This window comes from Miniopterus schreibersii (genome assembly GCF_964146895.1).
Source record: "Miniopterus schreibersii genome assembly, chromosome: 11".
In the NCBI taxonomy this organism is placed as follows: Eukaryota; Metazoa; Chordata; class Mammalia; order Chiroptera; family Miniopteridae; genus Miniopterus; species Miniopterus schreibersii.
Window position 1 is genome coordinate 41,940,648 of NC_138111.1, and position 23,954 is coordinate 41,964,601.

The 23,954-nt window shown below is 47.5% G+C and overlaps 1 protein-coding gene across 5 annotated transcripts; it reads left to right on the plus strand.

The window, feature by feature from the left end:
- Positions 1–1,972: 1,972 nt before the first annotated feature.
- DMRT2 (doublesex and mab-3 related transcription factor 2) lies at positions 1,973–23,275 on the plus strand. 5 transcript variants are annotated; one of them, XM_081150826.1, is made up of 5 exons: positions 16,507–16,890; positions 17,682–18,246; positions 19,786–19,888; positions 21,483–21,561; positions 21,952–23,275. In XM_081150826.1, the coding sequence occupies exons 2-5, from the start codon at positions 17,719–17,721 to the stop codon at positions 22,016–22,018; spliced, it is 777 nt and encodes a 258-aa protein (XP_081006952.1). In that variant the 5' UTR covers positions 16,507–16,890; positions 17,682–17,718; the 3' UTR covers positions 22,019–23,275. The 5 variants fall into 5 exon arrangements, with proteins under 5 accessions (XP_081006954.1, XP_081006952.1, XP_081006950.1 ...); XM_081150824.1 differs by lacking the exon at positions 21,483–21,561; XM_081150828.1 differs by lacking the exons at positions 16,507–16,890; positions 17,682–18,246; positions 21,483–21,561 and adding an exon at positions 1,973–1,983.
- Positions 23,276–23,954: the final 679 nt, after the last annotated feature.

Consider the following 23,954-nt stretch of genomic DNA (forward strand, 5'->3'; position numbering starts at 1 on the left):
AGCCCTAATTTGCAGTGCCTGATAGTGTCTGTGGTGTAAATATTCCCACCATGGCCAATTTCAAGCCACCAACCTGACATCACTGAACACGGATTTGGGAAGAGCAGATGTTCGCAATTGGTTCTTGCAAGCTGGTAGGAACAGGCTCCATCCAGCACACGGTTACCAGCTGGATGGCTGCATCTGAATAAAAATCACCCCTGCTCCTCGTTACCTGTACAGTGTGTACTCCTCTCCCCTAACGATGTGTTACCGGCTGCGCATCTCAGTGTAGTGGTGAGGGTCCTGGGCCCCAGGCCAGCGTACCTGGTTCAAATCCCAGCTCTGATGCTGTGAAACCCTGGGTGTGTTCCTTTGTCTCTTTTCTCATCTACTAAATTGAGGCTTTTTAAAAATAGGTTCTACTCCATAGGGATGCTGTGTGGATTACACGGCCTACCTTGCACACTCTAAAACAGTGCTACTCCAACTTCAGCATGCACCGGGCTCACGGGACAGCTTGCTAAAGCAGAGGTGGCTGGGCCTCACCCCCAGAGTTTCCGACTCAGGAGGTCTCAGGTCCTGGGAATGTACGTCTCTCACAGGTTTCCAGGAGGGGTCTGAGTTTGTATTTCTAACACATTCCCAGGTGATGATGATATGGTGGGTCCAGAGTCTATACTTGGAGAACCATCACCCTGAAGGTCTCAGTATAGTTATGAGAATCCATTACATACTGACTGTTACACTGTCAATTCTAAGAGGTCAGAGCCATTGCCTCTAAATAAAGACCATGCTGTGAAGACACCAGAGTCCTTCCCAAATGAACATACTGTCCCAGAAGGGCTCCTCAGGATCTGGAGAAGCCTCAGCTGCCCTCAAACAAGGACTAGCAGGGAGAGCATCCGTTCCGCCCCTGCTGTTCCCTCTGTTCCACCCACCAGTCAGTCCACAAGTCAGCCCCACCTGAGTGTCCGCTGTGGGTCAGCTCCGAGGAACGAGGAACAGGTAGGGTGAAAAGGCACTTACGTTACAGAGGCAGGAATAAAAACATCACTTCCTGAGGCCACCAGCCAAAAGGAGAAATCCCCAAAGGCCAGTTGTCCTTCCACCAGCAAGTTCACCTGTTTGCTTGTTTTCAGTGGCTGGTCACATGTATGCCTGCCGAGCACTAATATTTATTGGTGACAACAGGCACTGACAGGGGCCACTCTTAGCATCGGACATGAATGAATCTTGAGTGCAGCACAGAATTTATCTTGTGTGTCATTAATTATTCATAAGTCTCCTGTTTAGAGTTTTGTACTGTACTTAAACAGCTCAAAATTATCTAACTTCTCCTAGTCACCTCTCATTACAACTATTAATTGCTCTAAGCCCACTGTGCTCACTGCATAACCATCATGGAAATTCTGAATGGTTAAATCATAATGGCTTGTTAGGTCAATTAAGCTAATATATCAAGTCGCTGGTTTTTGTTACACTGTGTCACATAAGCCACATGCTGTGGTTGGGCCTCAGGGCAGTGAGGGCTTATGTTTAAGTAACCCACGGGAAAGTAGGACTCACCCACCGAGAAACAGGGTGTTTACACCCCCATTCCCACGTGAACTGCCTGGACAGTGGTTCCCGGCAGGGGGAGTGGCACAGGCTCTGCTTGATTATGTAGCCACTGGCACCATCCCGGCCCTGCACACGGCCACCGTGGGAAACCGCAGGTATTGAAAACCCAGATGGGAAACCCTGGGAGCCAGGCCCTTTCAACCTAACCTAGAAAAGCCTCCACATTCTGATTTTCGGATGTACCCAGAATAGGGCTGGCCTAACTTTTCCACCGTATTGAATGGCTCATTTTCTTCCCTTGCATGTATGCAGTTGCACACCGGGGCCAAAACCAACTTTCCCTCTGCACACAGGCCCCTGACTCAGCCCGAAGAAGCAGCTTTGCTGAGCCGAGAACCACGGACTCCATCCTTCCTACTCTGCACAGCTTTCACCTGGAAGGTACGTCCCAGCTGGTTCCTTCACACACATTTCCCCCGAGAATCTCCTTCCCTCCGGGCACTCAGGCCGGCTGCCTTCTCCTCTCCTGCCTTCTCCATAGTCTCCCCAAAGGGGGGAGAACAAAAAGGAGCTTTCTGCCGCTTTGCTCCGAATCTCGGAGAACAAAGGCACAAGGCCCGAAGTGTGGGAACTTTCTCAGACCCTTCACACTGACTAAAAAAAATCCTAAATTAAAGATGGAATGAGGTGTAAACTAGCCAGCAACACAAAACTAGAGAAATTCCCCACCTCACATAGTAGCTGCCTGTCTTTTTTCTGTTACCAGTATGTACTCACATTCTTATGGCTTCTAAACAAAGAAGTCAAAGGAAAACAGTCAACAGATTTGACTCACTGAGCATTGAAACGACAGATGGAAAAGGAAGGAGGGAGGGAAAAAAGAGGAAAGGAAAGAAAATGACAGACTAGGGAAAACCTTGTCAGCAAGTAAGATAAAGGGTTAATACCTTAATTAGATAGCTGTTAATTAATCGATAATAGAAAACTGGAATGAACAGAATTCACAAAATAATAAATACGACTAGTAATCAAATACAGAAAAATAGTCTCACTGGAGATAAAAGAATGCAAAGTTAAAATGTCATGATACCATTATTCACCTCATGATGTTTCTCTCTCTCTCTCTGTCTCCCTTCCTCTCTCTGAAATGCAAAGAAATACATTTTCTTGTTTGTTATTGTTTGTCTTCCTTCCTTGAGTCCAGGAGACTTTGCTTGTTTTGTTTACTGCTCTGTTTCTAGAGCTTAGAAGTGAGCCCAACACACAGTAATTACTAAATAAATGTCTCTTAAATGAATGAATGAAAGACTTTTATCTGCTAATCACAAATTAACAATTTAATCATATAATAGCCACTGATTACACACTTTCTTTTAGGTATTGTTGTAGGGGCTGTCAGGAACATGAGGAGTTGTGTTTTTTTAATATGTATTTTTTAGAGAGAGAGGAAATGAAAGGTAGAGAGAGAGAGAGAAACATAGAAGTGTGAGAGCAACATCGATCGGCTGCCCCCTGCACGCCCACCACTGGGGATTGAGCTGCAACCTGGGCACGTGCCCACTGGGAATCGAACCAGAGACCTTTTGGGGTGCAGGGCGATGCTCAACCAACTGAGCCACACCAGCCAGGGCCATGAAGTTTTAAGATACGGTCCCTACTCTTAGGGAGCCTACAGCCTAGATTTAGAAAAATGACTTGGATTCTAATGATGAAAGCTAAAGAAAATAACTAAAAATACGAGGTAGTACATGATAAAGACCATACACACTGAGATAAATCAGAGGTCAAAGGGAAAGGGCATTTCTTGGATGAGGTGGGGAAGAGAAGATTTTTTTCATAAAAATCAGGATCTGAACAAATCCTTAAGGGATGGTAGATTGTGATCAGATTGTGCCTGGCCGAGAACAGAGCTGCTGGCAGCATTGGAAGGACATGGAGGAGGTGTCAGTAAAGACCTGCAAGTATGTAGAGGGCTTTGGGTAGCCTGGTGTGGGGGATTCTTAGAGGCAAAGGTGGGATGAGATTGTAGATGGCTTTGCAGGCTGGACAAGAGCTTTAGGGCCGGGCACTGGACTGGGGCATTGTGTTGGGGAGTGGACCACAGTAGTGTCAGCTGACGATGTATGTGCTGGGGTGTGCAGGAGAACTGGGTTTGGAGGGGCTTGCCAACAGGAGGCTATGTAGACAAACCAGGCCGAGGGCATGGCCCCTGGGCCACACACCGGAGAGGAAGGCTGGCCTTGAGAATAAGCTCTTGATTACACAGAGGCTGGTTAGAGAGGCTGAAAATATCAAGGCCTAATGTCACTTTTCATCTTTCTTACATTAACATTTAGTTTTTGGGTCATTTCATGGCTCATTGGCACCTTTAACTTAGATAAGCAGGGTGAAACCTAGTCTTTTAAAACCTTTCTCAACCCCCATTTTATTTATTTACTTATTTATTTATTTAAATCCTCACCAAAGGATATTCCTTCCACTGACTTCTAGAGGGAGTTGAAGGGGGGACGGGGGACGCAGCTGATGGATGTTTCCATCTCTCCCTCTCCCTTCCTCTCTCTCTAAAAAATCAATAAAAACATATTTAAGAAAAATTGATTTGCAGATGGGTGGAGACTTGGGTCCAGGGCTTTTATAAATATTTAAAAAATAAACCTTGTGAACATTAATTCTAATGTGTTATAAACATTCATTCCATCAGGCTGTGAGTTTAGTTAGATTAGTTCACTTCTCCTGCCCATGCCCAGTCCCAAATGCCCCGAGATGGAGACGTGGGCTCCCTCTTGCGCGCTGTTCTGGCTGTCTGACTCCATGCTCACAAGTGTAGTTTTGCTTAGACATGGCTCCACTAGTGAGGTGGAACAGTGGAGTTAAACAAATGTTTTGCTGGTCTCTGAGGCCCTATCAGGCCAATAGGCTACTGCTTATGCCTGTAAAGATTGTCTGTTCCTGTTTGGAGACGTGGCCTGCTTCCCCACTCCTGGAACCCAAGTGATAGAGGCAGAGCATTTTGAGTCTCTAATTACTTAGCTTGTTGCCTCAACTGTCCTCTGGGGGTTCTTCTGGTAACAGCCTATGTGATGAATGTGAACTGAACTCAAACACATTAAAATGATGTAGTTACAACTTGGAATCTTGGAGCGCCATCAAATGAGGACTTAAAATTCTTCTAGTGTTATTGACAGTTGAGTTAAAAAAACCAACTCGTTGCATACAAAGGAAGGAAGCCTCAATGTTTTTCACTATTAAGTAGATTGGGTGATAACATAAGTAAGTGAAAAAAATGCATTCTTAAAAATGCCTCTTAAAGCCCATTAAGATCTGCTTTCACAGAGGAAGTGAATGATAGAATATTATGGGTAGCTTTTCCTTCTATTCTGTTTTTTTTTGTGAGCAGCTGCCCAAAATTTCAAAATGACTCTACGGAAGCTTAGTAGGGCTGACTTGGACTGAGATTAATTACCTCTTAGTTGGATGTGACTCAAAACAAAGGTAGGACTGGGTTCAAGGTCCCTGAGGACTGTTATCAAATAACATAGTAGCATAAAGCAAGTGGCTTGCATGAAAAATCCCTTGCCTGTCACCCCTGAATAATTCTAGTGCACATGATAAACTGCACTCCCAACTTCCTTTGTTAGAATACTGTAATTATTAGGTAATTTACATGTAGCCTATTTTGGCTGTTTTCATTTAAAATATTGCAAACAATAAGAAATAGACATGAAATGGTTAGTACCACTGGGATAAGTCTCCTTCCCCAAACTAGGCACCACAGATTTTGTATTTTTCATATCAATTTAATTAGTTTTATAGTTTTTAGAGGAGCTAATTTTGCAGAAGTAAAAGCTAATTATATATACTTCTTAGGAAGCTTTTAAAAATTCTATTTCTAATTGTGTCAAGTATCAGAAATTTGGTTAATAAAACTGTTTTATAAGTATATAGGCAAAAACAAATGTGAGGGTAATCTCATTATGATATAAATTTGTCAGAATTTCTAGATAAAATTCCACATTTAATATCTTCCTAGAAAACATCATTTACACACAATGTGGATTTTTAAGTGAATATTTTAAAATTTCTGACACTGACTCTGTTTTTCTGTATACTACAAAGAAAAGAGTTTCTTTTATTTCCCTTTGCTTTTTTTTTTTTCTTCTTTTAAACAGAGGAGTTGTTAAAAAAGAAAACACAATAAAAACCTTTCCTGTAGTAGTGATAACAAAATCACAGTTATTTATCTGTACCTACCAAATAGGTGTACCCTTGCAGCAATAATTGCTTATAATTATGGAACTATAGAAAAATGGAAATAATTTGGTCATGTCAGAGAATCTGTAATGTAGATGGATTTTTAAACCCCTTTTCTTTTACTAAGCATTTAGTAACTTCTGAAAGACTCGAGAATCTTTCTCATCACAGGCTAAACATGTGGCTTCTTCTCCTCTTCCAGCTTTTAATTATCTATATGTTCAAGTCCAGGTTTCAAACACCAGTGTCTATGTTACCCCCTCAAGTAACTAAGAATTGGTTTTCTCAAACTTTCTTTTTAAAAAAGTTGTTGGTTGAGCTGAGTTTAATGCATGAAAAATTTCACCCCAGAAAGATAATATTTTTGGAAAGGAGTGAAAGGAAACAGGGCTTTGAGTGAAAGCGTGTGTGTAACTGTAAGTGGAGGGTGAAAGGTTGTAATTGACAGGTCCCTTCTGTGGTGCAAAAGTCACCATTACGGTAACATTAAGCTACACTCAATTAGGCCCTTACTCCACTTGCGTCTTGACTTGAAAAACATTTGAAATTCCGGAACTGTGATCCTGGAGCCAGAAAGGAAAATTAAAAAGTGTTAAGTGAGGACGTTCATTGATTTTTAAGATGTTTTATCTTCAGTCAGGAACAGACATCTTAGAAGGACTTTTAAAAACTGTTTTAAAACACCAACAATCCACAGGGACAAATAAAAAAGAAAGAAATCATAACAATGAAACCCTGCATCTGGTTGACATTTAAATGAAGCTGCCAGAGTACAAACAAATTTCAGGACAACTCTAGTGACATATTTTTAAAAGAGAGTGCAGGAAAGAGAAAACATTTGGCAGAGCAGATATTGACACCACATGTAAGGGAACTATCAATATTTATTACATCATAGATTTGCCAAATGACACGGGGCATCTGGGAATACTATAGAGAGTGCTATAACTGGAACTTGATTATGTGCTTTCATATATTGGACTGTGTGCTGAGGCCAGATCTAGTTCTTTTGGAAGAGATAAGTGAAGTCTACTGACTTTGTAATTCTTAAGTAGATGAAAGTTAAATGTGCAGATGTCTGCATGAATTGTGTAAACTAGGATGAAGAAAAACTGCAGAAAAGAAAACAACAGCAACAACAAAAACTGTTTTGTGAGATCCTGGGAGGTTGTTAACGTCAATGTGATGCAGGCAAAGATGTCTTAGGCTGGACTCAATATGTGTTTTCACTCCTGGGTAAAGAGCAGAATTCTTGGAGTGGGGAGGAATCCAATAGTTTCATAGTTCTAAACCCAGGGCTGAGGTAAGCTCTTTGCTAAAGGAACTGATTCCAGGCCCTTGCAGTGTAATGATCCTAAACCTTTTGAGGGAGTTATTAATTACAGTGTGTTTTAGAGGCATTCCCCCAAGTTGGATAGAAAAGCAGGCTATGGGAAATTCAGTTTCTAGACTTTACAATTTAGAGCCATGATTCACTTTTGCCATCTGTGTCTCTGTCCAGCCTACCTATGTCAAACCAGGTGCTCAAATAATGGGTATTTTGCTGGAATAATTTATCACAAAGTTGTGATAAATCTATTAGATCTGAAGCCCAAGAAATTCCATCCAATTGGTACAATTAAATCTTACCATCTCAGTCAATGGAGCTGCAGCTTTAATTGACAGAAAGGCAGTGGACTTGCTGAAGCATTTTTCTGAGCAGAAAGAATGACCTGTGACAACTGTTAAATCTGGCTAATGGATATGCAGACATTATATATCCATATAGATATGTGGATAGCATGGGTATCATACTATTGAATTAGAATAATGGGTGTTATACTATTCGGCCTACTTTTGTATATTCTTAAAAATTTCCGTTATAAAAAGTATAAGTAAAAGAAAGGGAAAGAAGAGTTCAGCTTATAGTTGCAGTTGGCAAGCAGCCTTAGCAGACTGAGAGTGTGTTGAAGATGAACCTTTTCTTTCTGCACAATAAGTTTCTTTGGAAGAAATGAAAAACATTTGGGTCAGCTTGTTTATTTAGCAAGGTTTTATTACCTTTCTGCATTCCTCCTGCTTTTCAAAGTGAGAATAATATTTCCTTCTCAATGCTTCCACAGGGATACTGAAATCTATGAAAACATTTCCATAGCTTTCTTCTCTGGTGGCCACAGGGAGGGAAGGCACTGGTTTTTTTCATTTGGCTGATGAAGGAATATAATGGCAGCTTCATTTGAGAGAAGGGCATTGCTTGAACAACCATTAATAAAGCAGCACCTGCATTTCCCTCTGTGGCCTTTCACAGCTATCATCTTTGTTGATCCTAGCAACGTGCTACTCAGGGCATGACGTTCCTGATTGGAAAGTGAACAAATAAGACAACGGGGACCTCATTAATACCTTACGCTCAAAAGGCTTTCTGATTTTCAAAGAATTCCTTTTTTTTTTTTTCCATTTTGAACTTAGGAAACTATTGATATAGGCAAGGAAAATATTTATTATCCTTTTTTACAAGTGAGCAACTGAGGCGGAGAGAGGTTAGGTGACTTGTCCAACACTCTCAGGGACTCCAGACATGTTCAGGTTGGCTGTGCTTTCCGAGCCCAGGCTGGACTACACAGCTGCCTGTCATCTTTTTACTGTGTGGATTTGTCCTGGGTCATTTCCTACCACCAAATTTTAGACTTCCTCACTTCCTCACAAAGTGAGATTCTGAAAATGCTCTGCACGGGCGGTGTCTGCATGAGAGATCAGCCAAGTAGAAGCTGGAGTGGCGAGAGTGTGGGTGGGGAGAAGGGCTGAGAAGAGAATAGGGTATGGGGCGGGGCGGTTTTGAGAAGTGCCTGCAGAATTTGTGTTCAGGGAGATCAAGTTGGCTTCTTCTGGAACAAAGATCTGGAGGCTTGGGAGGGGCTGGGATTGGTTTCCCACAGAAGCAGCAGGCACCTAGGTCCCTTTTCCTTAGGGCCGTGCTGGCTACTGCCTCCTGGTGGGAAGCTGCTGAAATGGGATGGCTTCAGACTCAGGTCTGGGTTCTGTTGTCTGAGCCCTGTACCCGGGACAAGACAGCCTCTGGGAACTTGCTTCTTGAAGTGTAAAATGAGCTGTGAACAGTCAATAATGCCCAGTTGGAAGGGTCTAGCACTGAATCTGATGGACGGTGGGCCCTCAATAATTGTGATAGCTTCTCTTTATTTTCCTTGTAAAAATCATACCAAGAATCAACGCAAGAAGAACCCTCTCCATTCTTTGAAGTAGAAGTTTAAAGGCTGGAAGGAGCAGGAATTAGAACAGCTGCACCTCCACTCCCTACTCCCTACCCTCCGCAGAGGATCACATGACCCCTACAGTCTCCCTCCCCTTCCTCTGCTGGTGACCCTCCAAACTTCCCAATTGTTCACTGTTCGCTAGCTACGGGGGACACCTCCTTGGAAATGGGGGCAGGAGGTGGCAAGGATTAAACGCTGCTGTTCCGGAGACTGTGGGGCCTGGGCCCTTGGTCGGTGGCTGGGTCTCTGGGTCTTAGGCTCTGCTGAGCGAGGGTCAGAGGGTCGGGGAGCCAGCCCCACAGCACACCCGCACGGCCTCTCGTTTCAGGGTGGACACACCTGCCACTGGTTTCAGGCAAGCCGGTTCCTCCAGCAGTGACCCCAGCCAGGGTCCCTGCCGTTTGGCAACGCAGTGGGCTGGGGACCACTAGACACTGGGGGAAGATCAAAGCATTCTTCCGGGGCTGGAGTGCCCAGGGTTGCAGCTTTGTTAGCCTGGCCTCACCTCGCCAATAAATTTTCTGTGACAGAAGGGGCAAGAGTGGAGGGCTAAGGGGGCTTGGTGGCCAAGAGCAGGGGACTGGAGTTTCTTGCACCTGCACTCCTGCCGCGGCATTAAATCAGTGTGAAGCAAGTGACATCTCCCCCTTGCTTGCCCCCTTCTACCTGCTCATCTCCCTCCTTTAAAACACCCGCCTGCTCTCTCGGGTCAACATTTTCAAAGACAATATATTTCCTGTGGGCCCTTAAAAGCTTATGTAGCACTTTGTTATAAGGGGTGCACCTCAAGCAAAGCTTTCTCTCTCCCTGTCCCCTTTCTCCTCCCCACGCACCTCCTCAGAGAAACCTTCACAGGAGCCTTTTCCATTTTCTCACCCCATGTAGAAGTATTAAAAAAAAACATGGGGAAGAACATTCTAGGTGATTTGGTTCAACTTCAAGTCTCTCATTTTGCAGAGTAGCTGATGGAAGCCTAAAGGAGTGATGGTGAGTAAGGTGGCTTAAGATCAAGGGTTACTTTAGCTGGCAAAACCAGGAATAGAACAGGAGAGCCCCTAGAGTCTTACTACTCTTTTTTCCTCACTGCTTATTTCATGGACAGAAGGAATCCCAGAACTCTGTCTTAGGCAGGTCAAGTACTTTTAGAGGTGTCTGTGGTTTTGCCAATTGGCTTCGAGACATGGGATCACACTTCAGTCACTTGGATATATGGACAGTCACTTGCTGTCCATATTGAAAGCAAAGACTGAGCCAAGTACAGTTTGATTCTCTCTTATCCACTCCGTCCCACCCCCAGTCCACCAGGGCACACACTATGGAGTATATATATGGTGCAAGTCATTCTGTTGGAGTCTTCCCCAGGCGAGTGTAAAGCTTGAGTATAGGGATGTTTCTGGTAGAATTGGGGAGGAATTTATCCTGCCAGCAAGAACACTCCAGAGAGACTTCCCAGAGATAACAGCAAAGGAAATATTTTGGCCCTTCCCAGAGCTCAAACTCAGACCGCAGAGGTTGCTTATCACAGAGGACAGGGCTGGGGAGGCCTGTTTAAGTGGGCTGGCGATATCTTTTTGCTTAAATTCCAGCCAGAACGGACCTAATCTAGAAGCCATAGGATCGTGGGACCTTTATGACTTGGGAGAACTCTTTGTCACCTGAATGAATCCTTACTGTGTCTGGGCTCTAAGAACTGCATTTTTTGTGAAACTATTCCATGTCCCCATCTCTCACTAGCTGACAGATTTTTTTTGGTTTTGTTTTCACATTATTGACTAGGATTTTGTCTAGACGGAATCAATCGCACAAGTATGGAGTAAGTAGCAGAACAGTCACCAAGATGTCAAAATCAACACCAACGTTTTTCTGTAATCCCCTCCCTGCCTTTCTTGGACTTTCTTTGTGCCCTTGATCTTGTTACCGAAGCCATGAGTGCATCAAATGGGAGTTAAAATCTGTTAATGTTTTTTAATGTTTGAGAGAGAACTTGGAAATCACTGTATTTTAACTCCTTACTTTATAGTCAGGGAACCTGAGGCCCAGGAAGTTGAAGAGGTTTGCCCAGTGGCTCTTACACATGGATGAAATGAACTTTTCAGCACTGTGCTTGCCCTATCAAGGCTTTGCTTCCCTCCTCCCTCCTGGTTCTTCTCTACTTGGTAGTTGGCCTGCTGGGAAAATATGAGAGTGATTTCAGTGTGGATAAAATGTTAAACCCCAATATGGGACGGGAGTAGGGGTGGATAGTTCTCAGGGTTAAGGGTTTACTGTTTCGGTTAATCATGCGGTCCCCTAGGGGCTGCAGGGAGGCCCAGAGCAGGAGTCCCATGTGTGCCTGGCCTTCTGATGTGGCCACAAGCCACATGCCCTCTGATGGCTGCCTTCCACAGCACCGACACCACCCCTGGGCTGGAACCCAGACCCCACTACAACTCTGGGTCTCTCCCTCCCCTGACGACCATTTGGAATGGGTACTGAGGAGTCAAGGAGGCCTGCGGTTGCCTCATCTCTTAGCTGCTACAGGACCCCCAAGTGAATTGAGCCACATTTCCTAGCAGGCGGGGTGGAAGTTGCCTGCTGGTTGGGTGGGTGGGCGGACAGATCCTTCCACGTGCGCTGGGCTATTGCTTCACAGTCCCCCGCCCCCCAAGGGGCACTTAAAAAGAAATGTATGAAGGCATCAAGTTGGAGAGCCCTGGAGTTACGGTGGCCCCTTTGGCCCCGCGCGTGCGCGCGCGCAGCCACTATTTATCCCAGGAACTTTTCTAAACCTCAATTTTCCTCTCCGTTTGTAAACCAAGGGGCGCCACTAACTGCACCCCTTTCGGTCTTAAATGCCTGTGGTTTAAACCCTGTTTCCCACGGAAGAGGGATGAGAGCCCAGATCCCATTGTCCTTTTCTGCAGCTTTGTTTTTTGGTTTTGGACGCGTAGAGCAGAAAAGGGAGAATTCTAACAGCCTCGAGAACAGCTATATCTCGCAAGCTCCCCCCCCCCCCCCACCATTGCTTGTGACAGGTCGTATATTTCATTACGCAAAGCAAATTGGGAAATCGTATCTCTGCAATCCCATCTGGGATTATTTATTTCGCCGCGTCCACAGCCGGTCAAAATTGTGAGACGATACAATGTTAAAAGTAGCTTTCCGCGAGAGGAGGTGGATTCGAGGTCATCTCTTGAGAAACCAGAGCCATGGTGGGGCCGACGCAAAGCGCTTCTATAGAGCGGCCCAGAAGTTCTTCCCCAGACCGGTCACCACCCCGGGCGGCGCGTGCAGCGGGTTGAGGTGGCGAGGTGGCCCCGGCTGGCGGTGCAGGGCAGGCTTCCAACCCGCCCAGCCGCATCTGGAGGCCTAGGCCTCGAAGCTGGTAATAGGGCCTCGAATTTCGCCCAGCCTCAGACTCCCTGCAGGTCAGTTCGCCCAGGTAAAATGGTAACAGAAGTAACAAACACAAGCTGCAGCTCCCAAGCACTGAGCGTTCAGCGTGGGCGGTCACTGTGCAGGGGGGAGGGAGGTGTCTACCTACAAGTGTCACCTCCTTTAAGGTTAATTCCACTGAGGAAAGTGACGCGCAAAGGGCGGTCAACGACGCTCCTCGGTACACCAGCCGAGGAGCAGCAAATTCGGCATTTTAAGCCCTGTCCGTCCTCTCCGAAACCGGGGCTATCGGCCGCTAAGCCCGATTGCCTGCGCGGAGCCAAGGTCCGGAGAATCGCCCAGGGCCGCTCGACCGGGGCGGCCCAGGGTTCAATGAACCGGGCGACAGGTGGCTGTAGAGGTGGCCAGGCCCTGGAGCCGGACCTCAGACCGCGTGGTCGAGCGGAACTGAGGCACTGCGGGCGGAGTGGCAGCTGGGATTCACAGCAAGGAGTTGGGTGGGCCCGCAGGAGCCAATTTGAAACACACTTCGCTCTTTTTTTTTTGTAGTGGCATTTGTGGTAAAAAAACAAAAAAACAAAAACAAAAACAAGCCACCTTCACCCAGAAAGAGAAGGAAACCCCCTCCCTTTCCGGCTTTATTTTTCAGGTTCCCTTGCTTGACTTGCTAAGGCGACCCACGGCGTGGGTCTTGGCTACGCGGGGCTGGAAGGGGTGGGGGTGCACGTGAGAGATTTGGGGGAAAGGGAGAGGGAAGTAGAGGGAGAAGGGAACCTCCGTGCCCGCCAGCTAGGAGAAAAGCAAACCCTGCGCGCCGCCCCCACCAAGCCGGCCCCGCAGCTTCCACCGCGCCCCCGCGGCTTTGTAATTTACAAGAGGGGCTCCGAATCGCACTTTGTAATTTGGTGTCGGTTTACAAGCCAAAAGCACTTCTGTTTCCTCACCTAACGGGTCTTCAGCGGAGGCCTGACTCCTTTTAAGAGAGGAACCTGGAGACAGGAGCTGGATTCCCTGCGCTCTCGCTTTTCAGTTCAGCCAGTGAGGCGCGTGGCCCTCCCAGAACTGCGCGCTGCAGCCTCTGGGATAAATAAAGGTTTATTGAGCTCGTACTACGGGAAGATTCTCTATCCTATTATTACTGCCTACGCAACCACTATGCCAAGGAGGGCCCCTCTTCCCATTTTGCACCTGAGGCGCCTGAGGCGCAGAAGAAGAATTCGACCAAGGTCACTTAATCAGTGGAAACCAGCCGTGAGCCCAGGCTCTCTGAATCCTATTGCCTCTGAATATTTAATCTACTAATCAGTTTTTGCATCTTTAGAGTCCTTTTTAGTTTTCCCAGTAAAATGCAGATAATTTCGCATATAATATCCAAGTTCTTAATACGTCTTCAGCTCAAACCTCCCTCGCTCCCTCCAGCCCCCTCCCACACCACTTCATCTCTCAGCAATTGGTGGGATCGTGAATCTCTGGGGGGTGCGTAGGGCCAGGGAATGGAGTGTAATTCAAATGGATCGCGATTACAGCTGTACGCCCCCAAGTACAGCAGATGGGGTGCAGGGAGGGTAAGACGAGTGGGGAGAGGGGGGCCCTGGGAGATGGGCAGGGAAGTCTGGAGGGAGCAGTGGGACTGTTGCATAGGTTTTTGCTAGGGTTTGGGAAAGTGTGCAGGGGAGGACGCGGTCCTGGGCCCAACCACCCGGAACCCCCACGGTCCAATCCCTTCAGGAATCTCGGCTACTTTCCCCTCTCCAGGGGAGATGCTGCTGGGCGGGGGGCGCTGCCAGGCTCTGATCCCCGTTCTGAGGGCCTGGCTCGCTCCCTTTGCTTCCCTGAGCTGGCGCCACCTTCCCCCAGGTCTCCATCTCCGGTCTTGGCTTCAGCTCTTGTTTACTGTACACAAATCTCACTTGTTTCCTCTTTAAATAGCAGCTCTTACAACTCGAACTAGTTCAAGGGCTGCCCATCTGGTTTATTTTAGTAAAGAGCTGCTCACGCCCCTTTCTGCTCCTGTTCCTTCCCAGTAGCCCTTCTTTTCCCCAATCTAGTTACCCAAAATTAACAAACCTGCTTTCTTGATTTTGTTTCTTAATATTCATAACTGGTGAAAGGCTAATGATTTCCTGCCCTTCTCCACCCGCCAGGCAATTAATAAAAGCCCAGCCTGCCAACTCGAGTACACACAGCTTGTGGGGAGGCGGAGGTGGGTGGGTGAGTTGCAGATTGTATCCACTTCGTGGAGCTTGTTTGCAAAGGCAGAAATGTAGCTAGCAGAGGGAGACACACACAAAAACAACCCGAAGAGTTGATATAAACGTGCCCTGTCCTGTTGCAGGAGGGCTGCTCCTAACGCCCGGTACTGAAATTAGAAGGGGTGCAGGGGATAAAATAAAAAACGCGAACCCTTTGTGAGTCTTTCTGGCTGGGAGCGAAGGGCTCCACGAACTTTGAGACTTGAGAGCAGAGAGGCCAAAATAGGACCATAGTGCTCACCAGTCCGTTGCCCTACCGAAGACCACTGAGTGACCCTCTTTAAACCTCAGTTTCGTCATTGGAAAAACGGGGAAAATAACAATTCTTCTGCCGTCAAGAACAAATGCACATTCCTACGTATAAGCAGCTATGCCAAAGGTAAAACTCACTGGTCTTATTAGATGGTGCCAAGCGAGAGGCAGGAAGGGTTGACTCTGTCCTGCGTCTGAGCGCGCACAGCTCCCAAGCCTCCCTCCGAGACTCCCAGGGCGACAGAGCTGCCCACAGGAGTCAAAAGGACTGTTTCTCTACTTCCTTCACTGGGCATCTCAAAGGACTCTAGGGAGAAGTACCGCACAAAGGGAAATCACAGTGCCTGGCCACCAGGGAAGAACTTTCCAACCTCGCCAAAGTTCGGAGAATACCTGCGCATCCAGCCGATCGCATTAGTTTCACTGTGATTCTTAAACCGCCTTGTTCCAAACTCTCGGAGCTTGGTTAAACTCCTGAGCGGCTCCCAGAAAAGTAACGTTAGATTCGGTTCAGCGATTTCCTTCCTTTAACAAATACTTATTGCGGGCCTACTAGGTGTTCAGTGCAATGGCACTCAATTTGCTAATCTGTCTCCTAAACTGATTTTGAAAGGTATTTCTTAAAAAAGGTGTAACTAGAAAAGCGTCTACGTGGCTTTAAACTTACTTCAATAAATAGAATGCAGCCTTGAATTAGGGAGCTAATTCCTTTCAACATGTCCATTTAACTGTTATTAAATATTTACATAAGGATTTTTTTGACAGGTTTTATAAGTTCACATACACTAAAAAAGTAATTTTTTAAAAAAAGTAAAGAGCTTCGTTTAAAAGCAGGCTTAGCGTGAATATATTGTACCTAAATCTCTTAAAGCCAAGTATGTCTGTTCTCCTTCAAATCGAGTGTAATAGTAACCAACGTAGCAGAAAAATTAAGTGACATACGCGATTTGGCGACCTGCCTCCCTCCTAGGCATGGTGAAGATTAACGAGGAACTACTTTGCACTTCGAAAAGAGGCTCTAGCCACAAAAATACCTACAGGTCGCTTGTCTGCGAACCTCGCACTGCGGTGCAAGATAAGTATTGATTTAGCCTTGCAGAAGAAAGTAGGATGCTGCCGTGCACCTGATTAAAGAGGCCTCATTTTTGCGCCCAATCTGGGTTCATGATTGAGTCGCAGAAATACTGGTGATGCTGCCAATGTAGAGATCAACAGTAGCCTTTCTCTCTCTGCCCTGTCTTTTACCTTCTTTTGTGGACAACGCGATTCGTAATAGTGTGTCTGTCTGTTTCCTAGTCCGGGAGATAAATGGCGACTTCACGTCCGCAGGCGCTGTCACGCTTCGGGTTTAGCGTCCGTACAGGCTACCCGGCTGCACCGAAGGCCGCGCGGGAGTTTTCTGGCGGAGCCCGGCGGGGCGGAGCGTCGTGGCTGCGAGGAGAGGGGGGAAGCTCCGGGTCGGCGCGCCTTGACCAATCAGCGTGCACACCGCCTGACAACTGGCCAATCAGCGGGCACGAAGCTCAGGGGCCTGAACGGATAATACTAGGAAAGGGAGCGGCGGCAGGAGACTGCAGCGGGGTTCGCCGCGCCGCTGGTGGCTGCGTGCGGCCGCCCGCCGCGAGAGTCTGCGGTTTCAGCCAGGCAGGGGCGGCTTGACCCTTCCCGCCAGCCTAGGGCCGAGGAAGCCGAAAGTAGCTTCAGCGAAGTGAAACGCCCCGGGCTGCCGAGGACTGATCTGATCTTTACAGAGACCGGGATGTGTGGGGCGAGGCCGTAAGGACTTGACTCACCTTCTCCATCCCTTTTCTTCCCAACTCCCCATCCAGTGGGCTCCGGGCCTCCGATTTCGTGGCAGGGTGTGGCGGCCCCGATTTCTGTTTGCAAGCACAGCCAGCAGTTCAAGAGCCAGGTCCCAAGGCTGGATATCTTTTGCCTGGGCTGCTAGCCCGGGCGTCAGAGTCTTGGTGAGTGCTGTGATGTTGCTGGGGTGTCAGGGAGGGCAAAGGGTGAGAATCACCTTTCCTTTTCTTTTCTATTTTACTTGGGAGTCTTGCCTTAAAGTGCAAACCATGCCCTACGTGCATAGAGCCCGCGCCGCTCAGCCCAGCGCGGCCCAAGCACTGTTGATGCTGGAAGGGCACCTGCATCTCTGTGCCCCGTGGCCCTGTGGGGCTGTAATGACAGCCCAACGCTTTCGTTGTTAGTTACTTACTAACTTGGGTGGAAAGGGGGATGAGAGATCCTCTCCACGCCCAAGAAGGGGCCTTTATGGTGGTGAAGGTGGATGTGAAACATTTGGGAGCCATAGGGCAGCACCTCTCTGTTTGAAGGGCCAGTGTGATCAAAAGGAAAAAAATTCTTACATTGACATTTTTATATGCATCATGGCCAAACTCGTTGGGTGTGGGGAAGCCTGAGAAGTGGCCTAAGCTGGTCTAGCTGGACACAATGCTTGTGTGTGTGTGTGTGTGTGTGTGATCAGTAAAGCCTGATCACACAGCCAGACAGGGCTGCGGTTAAAGGTCAGGTGCTCACAGAGCACTTAGAATTAATAGATAAGAACCTTGTTGGGTTGGGGATCTCTGAGGCCCTAATGGTACAAGACAGGCACTTGTGGCCTGGATGTGAGGAACGCGTCAAGAACCGGGCTCCTCAAGGGGACTGTCGGTGGGCAGACCCGGAGGTCTGGGCCCAAGGCCTGGGGATGGTGCCTCACTGCGGCCGGTGGGTTTTGGGGTCTTTTCGTGTCTCCCAGAGTGCAGGCGACTGAGCGCGGGCCCCAGCTAAGCGCCATGGCCGACGGGCAGGCGGGCCCGGCGGCGGGGGACTGGGAGATCGACGTGGAGAGCCTGGAGCTGGAGGAGGACGGCCGCGGGGCACCGCCGCCAACGCCGCCAGGGCCCAGCCCGCCGCCGGCCGATGGGGACGGCGAGGACGACGAGGACGACGAGGACGACGACGGCGACGACGTGGAGGACGAGGGCGACGGCGAGGAGGCAGGCGCGTCCCCCGGGGCGCCAGGGCGGCCGGAGCAGCCCGGAGGCGCTTCGCCGAGGCCGCCGCCCGCGCCGCAGGCCTCGCAGGGCCCCGCGGGGCACCCGGAGCGCTGCGCGAGCGCGGGCGGCGGCGCCGAGCCGCGCAAGCTGAGCCGCACGCCCAAGTGCGCGCGCTGCCGCAACCACGGCGTGGTGTCCTGCCTCAAGGGCCACAAGCGCTTCTGCCGCTGGCGCGACTGCCAGTGCGCCAACTGCCTGCTGGTGGTGGAGCGGCAGCGCGTCATGGCCGCCCAGGTGGCGCTCCGGAGGCAGCAGGCCACGGAGGTGCGTACCCGCCGGGCCGCCCGGCCGCCGTGGGGGTCGAGGAGCGCGAGGGAGAAGGCTGCTCCCCACACACCCGGGCCCGGGCCTCGAGCGCCCGGCGCGCCCTCGGACGTGTGGTGAGAGCACTGCTCTCCCCGCGGTGTCGCGCAGGGTCGGGAGGGAGCGCGTCCCGGGCGTCGCTGGGGAACTTTGTAGAAAAGGTTTTCTGTTAAAAATAGAGGAGCCCTGAAAATGCTTAGGCCCGCGCGGGACATTATGGGAAAGGCGTTTTCTTTTTGTCTTTTATATTTTAAATTTTATTTCGATGGTGCTGGGGGGAGGGTTAGAGCGGAGGACGCGGCCCCGGCGGCGGTCGCTCCGCTCGGCGCCGGGCTCGCGCAGATCACAAAGAGCAGCGCGCGGGGCGCAGGGTGCTTCCGCCGACCCGGCCATTTAACGCAGGCCGAACGCGGTGCCCATTTTACAGATGAGGCCGGAAGGGGCGTACGAAGTTAGGTCAAGATCGGGCAGCCAGAAGCTTCTATCCCGAGAGTTACCTAAAAGCCGGCGGGGGGGGGGGTGTCTGCCGCCCGTCTTCGAGGGGCCCCGGCTGTGAGGAGAGCCCGGGTTTTCTTTAAGGAGAGGCGCTTCTTGAACGTCCAACGTGATATTTCCACGTGCTCCTGCACCTGGGGAGCTCAGGGCGGGGGAAGATTTTTTATTTTACTTTTTGGCGAGGAGGCGCTGGGGAGTGGATCACCGTACACACCGAAAATAGTGACCCTCATGGAAAGCGGCCTCCCTAGGGCCCCGGGGAGTGCGCGCTGGAACCCGAGGTGGCCGTGGTCAGGGTTCGGACTCAGCCTCCTCGGCGGCCGGTGTTGCACCGCGCGGGCCCTGCGTTTCCTCGCCCTGGCGGCCTGCTGGGCTGGTCGGGGTGTAGAAGGACCCAGAAGCCTACCCACCTGGCGATGGCGGCGGGAGCAGGGTCTCGTCGTGGAGCAAGGTCTCCTTGTGCCGCGTCCCTCGCGGCTCCAGAGGTTTCGTTTGCCTTCTTGAGCCCCAGTCACCCAATCCGGAGTTTTCGGCCAGACCAGGGAGAGCCTGAGAGATACACACCCTTGTATGTGCCTCATGCTCCTGCACCTGTCCCACCGGTCCTGTGGCGGAGAAACCAGCCCCAGGTCACTGCCTGATGGCAGGCCTTGGGTACCTTTCGCGCTACCTTTGGGCGCTGAGGACGCGGTACTCTTTCAGTGCCGGGCTCTCACCGTCTGCTCCACCGTGGATTTCCTTTCTCCGGGATGTCCCCCCACTTCTGGCTGCTGGGTGTATCTGGGATGACCCTAGCAAAACAACCCCAGAGGAAGCGGCGGTCCAACTCACCAGTGGGTGGCCTGAATTAAGGAGTACTAATATTAAGTCGTCTGGAGTCGTTTTCATGTGGGATAGGAAAAATAAGTACATTTAGACGGGGAGGGTTGTTGACACCCTTTCCTTCTCGTTTCTCTCCCACGTTTTCTTTCATGGCTTTATTGATTATGTTTTTTGTATTTACAGGACAAGAAGGGGCTTTCCGGGAAACAGAATAATTTCGAGCGCAAAGCTGTGTATCAGAGGCAAGTGAGGGCACCCAGTTTGCTGGCCAAAAGTATTTTAGAAGGTAAAGCAACGCGAAATCATCCCTTTAGCCTTTGAAACCAGGTCCTGAGCAATTCTCCTAATTCTGGCTGTGTGGTATTTTTATTAACCTCTGGAGGAGGAGTCTGAGGGGAACACACTTTTTATTAGAAGGTTTTGCTCTAGGAAGGAAATCAGGGCGTGGGAAAATAAATCTCACACACCTCCTGTTGTTTTTGTGACTGGTAATTTTGTTGTCTGCTTAAGAGTGACTGGGTTAGCATGGTGTGCATGTGAAATTTGCCCTAGTGCGAGTGGTATACAGATACACTGCCAAGTGATCCCGGAGCAGATGTCCTGGAAAGAAATTAATTTAAAACAATTATTTAGTTGCTGGAGCTAAATAGAGTAGTGAAGTGAGGAGTTTAACAGCTACCCACACGAACAAAGACATCTAGTCTGGGCCATCCAACCGCTAATCCCACTCTTTTTCATTTTACTATTTCCCTTGGATTATCTCTAATTGTGGCTATTCCACACTTTATTTTATTGTTTTGATAGTTGAGATTGTAGAATCAAACAAGCAAAGTTGAGGTTGAATTTAAACTGTGTGAAATTTCTAATTCCATGTTTCCACTTTCTCTAAAGCCCGGGGATACATTCATTTTTCTTAAAATATTACTGATTTTTCAAAGCATCTCTATCTGGGCGTGGAATTTATTTATTGATCTGATAAATAATATATTGACTGCCTTTCACTATTTAAGGGGAAAAAAAGTTTACTTTTGCTCTGATTACTTTCGCTTCAGAAGAGTCAAATTGAAAAGCAAAAAAATTTTTTTTTTTTCAAAGTAGACATTTGAATTTTGTTTTTTCTGTTGTGGCTTCTGAATTGAGCTTGTTCCGGACAGGCTTTAAAAAGTTGGTTTGTGTCTTACCCTGTGCTGTGTGCTTCTGACCTTAGAATGGGTTTCTGAAGCATTAAAAGTGAATTTGATTACGAACTGGGTGAACAGATGTATAACCGTAGGGACCACACTGATAAGTTGAAATTGTGCCAGTGCAACTTGAGAAGTGGACGGATGAAGTGGAATAGTAAATTTAAGTAAATAACTTCCTGGCAAAAACTTACTATAGGAAAGGAAACACTAATTTTCAAATTTTATTTGCAAATCAGTGTGATGGGCTTGTCACTATGTAAACACAAACATTACAATGGATCCTTCAAACAAATTTGGTAGTTGTGAGTGCTTGGGGAAAATATTTTATGATACCAGGAATTCTGTGTATGTGGTGATACTTATCTTTGTTTTTGACTCCATACAGTGAGCAATGACTTAATCTACGTTCTAATGATTGCTTGTTGGACCATGTGGGTATCTCGCCAACATGATTAGTGCTTGGGAAAAATGTATTAGAGTGGTTATTTTCAATATGGCAGGGGATCTCCGTGCAGGGCCCCCACTTTTGTTTGTTTGTACTAGTTGTGAGGGGTAGCAGCCTGGTTCTCAGTGTTCACTGCAGAATCTGTTTGACTAGTTAACAGCGCTTCTTAGTTTCCTGTGTTTCTCTGCTTCCTTATGTCTTTTCTGTTTTTTCCCCTCACTAATCTGCTTTAACTTTCTCTTTTTTCCTAGTTCTCCTTGGATTACTCTCCATCTGTAACAATGTACATAATGAGCCATCTTTAGAAAATAAAAGTGACATCAGCTCTAGGTATAGATATCTTTTTTAATAATGGAAAAAGATGACATAGATAGTAATAAATCATTGATTGAAGAAGATCAGCAGCCTTGTCTCTTAATGTGTAGGAGCCTGGGAAGAATATTAAAATTTCAGCCAGTAAAGTACACTTGTCAAAGTAAACAGACACACTTATAACTACAAAAACAACAAACACAGAAAGTTACAACATGCATATCCTTTCCCCCAAAGGGAACAATTTTAAATTGAACCAATACTTTTGCTTTCTGTATAAAAATGTTAGTGATATAGAACTGTAAACACTTGTTCTGCCAATGTGCAGGGTTTCTGGTACCTTTTGGGTTTCCAGTTTTTTCTTCCCAGATGTTAATCTCTTTCATGTGCAATGCTTGCTTATTCTAGGCTACCGCCCCATTCCAGCAGAGACTTATGTGGGAGGGAGCTTACCTCTACCTCCCCCAGTAAGTGATCGGATGAGGAAGAGGCGGGCCTTTGCTGATAAAGAGTTGGAGAACATTATGCTGGAGAGAGAATATAAAGAGAGGGAGATGTTGGAAGCTTCCCAAGCTGCTGCCTTGTTCCTGCCCAACCGCATGGTGCATGGACCTGAATACAACTCCTACAAAAGTGCCTACAGCCCCACCCCAGTGGAACAGCCAAGCAAAGACTTCTGTAATTTTTTGCCCACCTGCCTTGATCTAACCATGCAGTATTCAGGGTCTGGGAATATGGAACTAATTTCTTCTAATGTCAGTGTGGCCACGACTTACAGACAGTATCCCTTGTCCTCAAGATTTTTAGTTTGGCCCAAGTGCGGCCCCATTAGTGACACTCTCCTCTACCAGCAGTGCCTGCTAAACACCACCACCTCAGTTCAAGCCCTGAAACCTGGGGCCAGCTGGGACTTGAAGGGAGTACAAGTCCAGGATGGACTCGCTGCAGAACATGACATGATGCCACCCAAATTGGAAGGCTCTCTGGTGCTGCCTCACACTCCTGAGGTCCAGACCTCAAGAAGTGACCTTCAGGGTCACCAGGCTGTCCCTGAAAGGTCTGCATTCTCCCCACCCCGACGGAATTTCTCTCCAGTTGTTGACACGGACTCCGTGGCAGCTCAAGGGCACATCTTAACCAAGATCAGCAAAGAAAGCACGAGGCACCCTCTGCCACTTAAACATAATCCATTCCACTCATTATTCCAGCAAACTCTTAATGACAAATCAGGTCCTGAGTTGAAAACACCATTTGTCAAAGAGGCCTTTGAAGAGGCCCCTAAGAAACACAGAGAGTGTTTAGTCAAGGAGAACCAGAAGTACACATTTACAATAGATAGATGCGCAAAAGACCTTTTTGTAGCCAAACAAGTTGGAACAAAACTCTCGGTGAATGAACCGCTGTCATTTTCTGTTGAGTCTATTCTCAAGAGGCCTTCATCTGCCATCACTCACCTCTCTCAGTGAAAGCCTGCTGAAATGGAAAGCTGGATTTCCTGCAGTCTCAGAGGGTTCTTACCAGTTGCTAATTTTTTTTGAAAGGAAAAAGTTAAGATGTTTGTATAAAGAAATTTCTAATGTAAATGATGGCGATTAAAAGATTTATATTCATATGCATGTACTTCTCACCACATATTTAAACTTAAAGATGGAATTGCTTATGTGCAAATTGTAAAGTTCCACACTTTACACATTATTTCAAAAAGCAATAAAATTGACACTCTTGTAAAAGACCCAGTATTTGCTGAAGTAAATAGTTGTCTCTGTCTAGGTGAAAAAGCTAATTTCTGTGAAATGTGATCTTTATTTTTCTATGATTCTTTGTATTTTCAAGTGCTCTTAATGATCACTGGGGGGCCAGAGGAGAACCCTTATAATGCCTTAGTTTTTGCATATTGGAGGGCATGTAAATTTAGTTATTCAAGACTGAGGCAAAAATAGCTTTATGGAGAACACAGGGAAGATTTGCATGTTTATAGAAGTGTAATTTCCTGTAATTGGACAAAGTTGAATTAAATGGAAGAGAAAGCAAGTTTAATATATTGTTCATAAGATGACATGGGTTCTTGAAATGGATCTCTTAACTCTCTGGGTCCCAGTGTCCTTCCCTGTGGAGATGTGTATGTAGGGCCTCAAGCTTCCTTTCTCAATTGAACCTTCATTCTGTGATTTTGGGGTTGCCAGGAGCCCAGAGCAGGTTCCCTTGTAAGGTGCAGTCAGTTTAAACCATGATGGTACATGGTTGAACCCTCTCCCAGTTCTTGTGTTACTTCTGTTTCCTAAGGAATGGTGACAGCAGGCACTTAGAGGCAGGTCCGGGACTCTCAACTGGTCCACGGTGTATCACATTTTCACCAGTATGGAAGATATTCTGTGTAGCTCTTTGCTGAGTTAAAAGCTTTTACTATTCAA

Bases quoted from the DNA above. Each gene is read 5' to 3' on its own strand.
- DMRT2 (XM_081150824.1), top strand. From the start codon at position 17,719: ATGGCCGACGGGCAGGCGGGCCCGGCGGCGGGGGACTGGGAGATCGAC. The intron at 18,247-19,785 runs GTGCGTACCCGC...TTGTATTTACAG, and splicing joins GGAGGCAGCAGGCCACGGAG to GACAAGAAGGGGCTTTCCGG. The intron at 19,889-21,951 runs GTAAAGCAACGC...TGCTTATTCTAG, and splicing joins GGCCAAAAGTATTTTAGAAG to GCTACCGCCCCATTCCAGCA.